Source organism: Oncorhynchus masou, unplaced genomic scaffold (genome assembly GCF_036934945.1).
Source record: "Oncorhynchus masou masou isolate Uvic2021 unplaced genomic scaffold, UVic_Omas_1.1 unplaced_scaffold_919, whole genome shotgun sequence".
Taxonomy (NCBI): Eukaryota; Metazoa; Chordata; class Actinopteri; order Salmoniformes; family Salmonidae; genus Oncorhynchus; species Oncorhynchus masou.
In genome coordinates, this window is record NW_027015667.1 from 14,295 (window position 1) to 22,500 (window position 8,206).

Sequence of the window (8,206 nt, forward strand, 5' to 3'; positions counted from 1 at the left end):
GTCATTGTGGCTTGGAGCAGAATGGTGAGATAGATGCTCCACTGGACCACAGACTATTGGACTTGGTTCTGGGACTTGGGGCAGCATTTGCCTGGTCCAAACATGTTGGCAAGGCAACACAAACAGATCTTGGACCATGTTGGCAAGGCAACACAAACAGATCTGGGACCATGTTGGCAAGACAACACAAACAGATCTGGGACCATGTTGGCAAGACAACACAAACAGATCTGGGACCATGTTGGCAAGACAACACAAACACATGTATACACATACACACACACAGATCTGGGATCAGGCTAGATAATCTTGGCTCCTGTTGGACTATTAGGAAGTGATCCATAACAACCAGGACGTGATCCATAACAACCAGGACATGAACCATAGCAACCAGGACATGATCCACTGAAACCAGGAAATGATCCATAACAACCAGGACATGATCCATACCAACCAGGACATGATCCATACCAACCAGGACATGAACCATAGCAACCAGGAAATAATCCATTGCAACCAGGAAATGATCCATAGCAACCATGACATGATCCATACCAACCAGGACATGAACCATAGCAACCAGGAAATAATCCATTGCAACCAGGAAATGATCCATAGCAACCATGACATGATCCATACCAACCAGGACATGAACCATAGCAACCAGGAAATAATCCATTGCAACCAGGAAATGATCCATAGCAACCATGACATGATCCATAGCAACCGGGAAATGATCCATAGCAACCATGACATGATCCATACCAACCAGGACATGAACCATAGCAACCAGGAAATAATCCATTGCAACCAGGAAATGATCCATAGCAACCATGACATGATCCATAGACAACCATAGCAACCAGGAAATGATCCATTGCAACCAGGAAATGATCCATAGCAACCATGACATGATCCATAGCAACCAGGAAATGATCCATAACAACCAGGACATGATCCATAACAACCCAGGACATGATCCATAGCAACCAGGATGTGATCCATAACAACCAGGGCGTGATCCATAACAACCAGGAAATGATCCATAACAACCCGGACATGATCCACAGCGACCAGGACATGATCCATTACAACCAGGACATGTTCCATAGCAACAAGGACATGATCCATAACAACGAGGACGTGATCCATAGCAACCAAAAACAATATTTAATCTGCTAAGAGGACAGCCATTTATGTGACTTCGTCCCAAATGGCACCTATTCTTATATAGTGCACTACTGTTGACCACTGTCCAAAGGGCTCTGGTCCCCACAGTGCCCTGGTAAAAAGTAGTGCACTACTGTTGACCACTGTCCAAAGGGCTCCGGTCCCCACAGTGCCCTGGTAAAAAGTAGTGCACTACTGTTGACCACTGTCCAAAGGGCTCCGGTCCCCCACAGTGCCCTGGTAAAAGTAGTGCACTACTGTTGACCACTGTCAAAGGGCTCCGGTCCCCACAGTGCCCTGGTAAAAAGTAGTGCACTACTGTTGACCACTGTCAAAGGGCTCCGGTCCCCACAGTGCCCCTGGTAAAAGTAGTGCACTACTGTTGACCACTGTCCAAGGGCTCTGGTCCCCACAGTGCCCTGGTAAAAAGTAGTGCACTACTGTTGACCACTGTCCAAAGGGCTCCGGTCCCCACAGTGCCCTGGTAAAGTAGTGCACTACTGTTGACCACTATCCCAAAGGGCTCCGGTCCCCACAGTGCCCTGGTAAAGTAGTGCACTACTGTTGACCACTGTCAAAGGGCTCTGGTCCCCACAGTGCCCTGGTAAAAAGTAGTGCACTACTGTTGACCACTGTCCAAAGGGCTCCGGTCCCCACAGTGCCCTGGTAAAAAGTAGTGCACTACTGTTGACCACTGTCCAAAGGGCTCTGGTCCCCACAGTGCTCTGGTAAAAGTAGTGCACTACTGTTGACCACTGTCCAAAGGAGCTCCGGTCCCCACAGTGCCCTGGTAAAGTAGTGCACTACTGTTGACCACTGTCCAAAGGGCTCCGGTCACAGTGCCCTGGTAAAAAGTAGTGCACTACAATGACCACTGTCAAAGGGGCTCTGGTCCCCACAGTGCCCTGGTAAAAAGTAATTTACTACTGTTGACCACTGTCAAAGAGGCTCCGGTCCCCACAGTGCCCTGGTAAGTAGTGCACTACTGTTGACCCACTGTCCAAGGGCTCGGTCCCCACAGTGCCCTGGTAAAAAGTAGTGCACTACTGTTGACCACTGTCAAGGGCTCCGGTCCCCACAGTGCCCTGGTAAAAGTAGTGCCCACTGCTGACCACTGTCCAAGGGCTCCGGTCCCCCACAGTGCCCTGGTAAAGTAGTGCACTACTGTTGACCACTGTCCAAGGGCTCCGGTCCCCACAGTGCCCTGGTAAAAGTAGTGCACTACTGTTGACCACTGTCAAAGGGCTCCGGTCCCCACAGTGCCCTGAGTAAAAAGTAGTGCACTACTGTTGACCACTGTCCAAAGGGCTCCGGTCCCCACAGTGCCCTGGTAAAAGAGAAGTAGTGCCATTTGGATCTCATTCTGTGACCACTGTCCAAATCGTCTTTCCCCAGGGTTTCTCCTCAGAGGGAAAATAAAATCAGCTTTTTGAATTCAGTCAACTGGAGAAGGATAGTTAGAGACACGCTGTGTGTGTCTGTGTGTGTGTCTGTGTGTGTCTGTCAGTCGAAATGTGTGTGTGCCATTTTGTGTGTGTGTGTCTGTGTGTGTGTTGGTATATTCTTCAAATCATCGTCTTTCCTGCCAGGGTTTCTCCTCGTTGATGCTGTTGGGAGTTTTTAAAATCAGCTTTTGATCCTTCTTGTTTCATTCAACTGGAGAAAAACAAAACATAGAGACAAACTGGATATGTCTGTGTGTATCCTCACTGTAAAGATAGATTTACACAGGATATCCTCATGTGTGTGTGTCAAACTGTCTGTCAGTCAGTCAGTCATCCTCAGTCAGTCAGTTTAAACTGTGTGTCTGTGTGTGATGTCTGTGATATCTGTCTGTCAAAAGTGATGTGTCTGTGTGTGTGTCTGTGTCTGTGTGTGTCTGTCAGTCAGTGTGTTCTGTGTGTGTGTCTGTGTCTGTGTCTGTCAGTCAGTCAGTGAGTCAGTCAGTCAGTCAGTCAGTCAGTGTGTGTAAACTGATATGTCTGTGTCTGTCTGTCAGTCACTCAGTCAGATTTAAAGCTGGAGTCAGTCTAAAGTGATGTGTGTGTGTGTGTCTGTGTTTTCTGTGGATATCTGTGTGTGTCTGTCTGTCTGTCAGTCATTGGCCAGTCAGTGAGAGGAGATGTTCAGTCAGTGTGTGTGTGTGTGTGTCTGTGTCTGTGTCTGTGTGTGTCTGTCTGTCTGTCAGTCAGTCAGTCAGTCAGTCAGTCAGTCAGTCAGTCTGTGTGTGTGTGTGTGTGTGTGTGTGTGTGTGTGTGTGTGTGTGTGTGTGTGTGTGTGTGTGTGTGTGTTGGTATATTCTTCATGAATCATCCCCTCTCTTGCTGACTTGTAGTGGCCCTCTTATCCCTCGTTGATGCTGTTGGGAGTTTTCAACTTTCCCTTTTTGTTCTTCTCATCCTTCTTGTTTCCATTCTTCACTGAGGAGAGAAAAACAAAACATGAATTACAAACTGGATATCCTCACACTAAAATGAGATTCAAACTGGATATCCTCACCTCAAAAGCTGGATTCAAACTGGATATCCTCACACTAAAATGAGATTCAAACTGGATATCCTCACCTCAAAACTGGATTCAAACTGGATATCCTCACACTAAAATGGAGGTTCAAACTGGATATCCTCACTCAAAAACTAGATTTAAACTGGATATCCTCACTCAAAGATAGATTTAACAGGAAATCCTCACCTCAAAAGCTGGATTCAAACTGGATATCCTCACACTAAAATGAGATTCAAACTGAATATCCTCACTCAAAAACTAGATTTAAAACTGGATATCCTCACTCAAAAGCTAGATTTATTTAGGATATCCTAAATTTCTTTCACAGATCTTCAAGTTCATTGGCCAACTTCTGAGTGAGAGGAGATGTTAAAGCTCTAATGCTGTATTATCTGAGGACAGTTACACAATTTCAACTGACTAAAAGCATCACTGTCATATCAACATAGGCGGTGTGTGTGTAACCCTCTGTCATATGTGTGTGTGTGTGTGTGTGTGTGTGTGTGTGTGTGTGTGTGTGTGTGTGTGTGTGTGTGTGTGTGTGTGTGTGTGTGTGTGTGTGTGTGTGTGTGTGTGTGTGTGTGAGATAAAAATACAAATCTGCTCTCATATCAGCTTAAAGGTTAAAAGCTCTTATCCCTCTCTCATATCAACATAGGACAGGTTAAAGCTCTTATCCCTCTCTCATATCAACATAGGACAGGTTACACGCTCTTATCCCTCTCTCATATCAACATAGGACAGGTTACACGCTCTTATCCCTCTCTCATATCAACATAGGACAGGTTAAAAGCTCCTTTCCCTCTCTCATATCAACATAGGACAGGTTGAAAGCTCGTATCCCTCTCTCATATCAACATAGGACAGGTTACAAGCTCTTATCCCTCTCTCATATCAACATAGGACAGGTTAAAAGCTCTTATCCCTCTCTCATATCAACATAGGACAGGTTACAAGCTCTTATCCCTCTCTCATATCAACATAGGACAGGTTAAAAGCTCTTATCCCTCTCTCATATCAACATAGGACAGGTTACAAGCTCTTATCCCTCTCTCATATCAACATAGGACAGGTTACAAGCTCTTATCCCTCTCTCATATCAACATAGGACAGGTTAAAAGCTCTTATCCCTCTCTCATATCAACATAGGACAGGTTACAAGCTCTTATCCTCTCTCATATCAACATAGGACAGGTTACAAGCTCTTATCCTCTCTCATATCAACATAGGACAGGTTAAGCTCTTATCCCTCTCTCATATCAACATAGGACAGGTTACAAGCTCTTATCCCTCTCTCATATCAACATAGGACAGGTTACACGCTCTTATCCCTCTCTCATATCAACATAGGACAGGTTAAAGCTCTTATCCCTCTCTCATATCAACATAGGACAGGTTAAAGCTCTTATCCTTCTCTCATATCAACATAGGACAACCGCTGGCTCTTTCCCTCTCTCAGGGTCAACATAGTGGTTAAGAGCTCCTTTGGTTATATCAACATAGGACAGGTTAAAGCTTTGAATCCCCGATCTGACTCATATCAACATGGGACAGGTACAAATCTTATCGTTCTGCCATATCAACATAGGACAGTTAACCCTCTGTTCCTAGGCCCTCATTCAACATAGGAAGGTTGTTTCTTAACTGACTTCATAGTAAAATAAAGGTGACATAAAAGCTCTTATCCCTCGTATCAACATAGGACATGTTTAAAGCTCTTATCCCACTCTCATATACACATAGGACAGGTTACAAGCTCTTATCCCTCTCTCATATCAACATAGGACAGGTTACACGCTCTTATCCCTCTCTCATATCAACATAGGACAGGTTACAAGCTCTACATCCCCTCTCATATCAACATAGGACAGGTTACAAGCTCTTATCCCTCTCTCATATCAACATAGGACAGGTTACAAGCTCTTACACCCCTCTCATATCAACATAGGACAGGTTACACGCTCTTATCCCTCTCTCATATCAACATAGGACAGGTTACAAGCTCTACACCCTCTCTCATATCAACATAGGACAGGTTACAAGCTCTTATCCCTCTCTCATATCAACATAGGACAGGTAAAAAGCTCTTATCCCTCTCTCATATCAACATAGGACAGGTTAAAGCTCTTATCCCTCTCTCATATCAACATAGGACAGGTTAAAAGCTCTTATCCTTCTCTCATATCAACATAGGACAGGTTAAAGCTCTTATCCTTCTCTCATATCAACATAGGACAGGTTACAAGCTCTTATCCCTCTCTCATATCAACATAGGACAGGTTAAAAGCTCTTATCCCTCTCTCATATCAACATAGGACAGGTTACAAGCTCTTATCCCTCTCTCATATCAACATAGGACAGGTTACAAGCTCTTATCCTTCTCTCATATCAACATAGGACAGGTTAAAGCTCTTATCCACTCTCATATCAACATAGGACAGGTTACAAGCTCTTATCCCTCTCTCATATCAACATAGGACAGGTTACAAGCTCTTATCCTTCTCTCATATCAACATAGGACAGGTTAAAAGCTCTTATCCCTCTCTCATATCAACATAGGACAGGTTAAAAGCTCTTATCCCTCTCTCATATCAACATAGGACAGGTTACAAGCTCTTATCCCTCTCTCATATCAACATAGGACAGGTTAAAAGCTCTTATCCCACTCTCATATCAACATAGGACAGGTTAAAAGCTCTTATCCCTCTCTCATATCAACATAGGACAGGTTAAAAGCTCTTATCCCTCTCTCATATCAACATAGGACAGGTTAAAAGCTCTTATCCTCTCTCATATCAACATAGGAAAGGACAAACAATGGAAAGCTCTTTACTGTAATAATGTACTTAGTAAAACACAGTGTGTACTATCAACATGTAGGTTAATGCCCAGTACTTAGTAAAACACAGTATGTACTGTATGTATACATAGGACAGGTTAAAGCTCTTATCCCTCTCTCATATCAACATAGGACAGGTTGTGTACTCTTATCCCTCTCTATGTATACATGGAATGCCCAGTACTTAGTAAAACACAGTAAGCTGTACTGTATGTATAATGGAATGCCCAGTACTTAGTAAAACACAGTGACAGGTTACTGCTCTGTATGTACTCTATATATAATGGAGCTCTTATCCCAGTACTTATCAACATAGGACAGTGTTAACTGTATGTATGTACTCTCATGTATAGGAAGGTTAAATATCCCAGTACTTAGTATCAACATAGGACAGGTGTGTACTCTATGTATGTACTGTATGTATAATGGAATGCTCCCAGTACTTAGTAAAAGGACAGTGTTAAAAGCTCTTATCCCTCTCTATATCCCATAGTACAGGTTAGCTCTTAAACACAGTGTGGACAGGTTAAATGTATGTATCCTGTATCTCATATCAAATGGAATGCCAACAGGTATCCCCTCTAGTAAAACACAGCTCTTATCACTCTCTCTGTCAACATAGGACAGGTATAATGCCCAGTACTTAGTTAAACACAGTGTGTACTGTATGTATAATGCTCTCAGTACTTAGTGAAACGCAGTGTGTACTGTATCATATAATGGAATGCCTTAGTACTTAGTGAAACACAGTGTGTACTGTATATCAACATAATGGAATGCTCTCATATCAACATAGGACAGGTTACACAGTGTGTACTGTATGTATAATGGAATGCCCAGTATCCTTCTTAGTAAACACAGGTTACTCTTATCCTGTATATTGGAATGCCTTAGTACTCTATATACACAAGGACAGGTTACAAGTGTGTACTGTATGTATACATGACCCAGTACTTATATAAAACACAGTTGTCTTATCCCTCTGTATGTATAATGGAATGCTCCAGTACTTAGTGAAAGGACAGTGTGTACTGTATCATATCAAATGGAATGCTCTTATACTCTAGTGAAACACAGTGTGTACTGTATCATATACATGGAATGCCCAGTACTCTCAGTGAAACACAGTGTGTACTGTATGTATAATGGACAGGTTGCCCAGTACTTAGTGACATAGGACAGGTTACACGCTCTTATCTCTCTACTGTATGTATAATGGAATAGGACAAGCTCTTATCCCTCTCTCATATCAACTCAGGTTACAAGTATCCTTCTTATATCAACATAACAGGTTACAAGCTCTTATCCCTGTACTCATATCAACATATCAACCTCTGGAATGCCCAGTACTTAGTGAAACACAGTGTGTACTGTATGTAGTTAATGGAATGCCCAGTACTTAGTGAAACACAGTGTGTACTGTATGTATAATGGAATGCCCAGTACTTAGTAAAACACAGTGTGTGTAAACTGTATGTATAATGTCCAGTACTTAGTGAAACACAGTGTGTACTGTATGTATAATGGAATGCCCAGTACTTAGTAAAACACAGTGTGTGTACTGTATGTATAATGGAATGCCCAGTACTTAGTGAAACACAGTGTGTACTGTATGTATAATGGAATGCCCAGTACTTAGTGAAACACAGTGTGTACTGTATGTATGTACTGTATGTATAATGGAATGCCCAG

At 43.0% G+C, this 8,206-nt stretch overlaps 1 protein-coding gene across 1 annotated transcript in view; it reads right to left on the reverse strand.

The window, feature by feature from the left end:
• Nucleotides 1-3,513: 3,513 nt before the first annotated feature.
• LOC135538147 (inactive carboxypeptidase-like protein X2) overlaps nucleotides 3,514-8,206 on the reverse strand; it is a 13,477-nt gene continuing 8,784 nt past the window's right edge. The window contains exon 2 of the mRNA XM_064964119.1: nucleotides 3,514-3,590. Coding sequence (XP_064820191.1) covers nucleotides 3,514-3,590 — 77 coding nt within the window. The remainder of the gene's footprint in view (nucleotides 3,591-8,206) is intronic.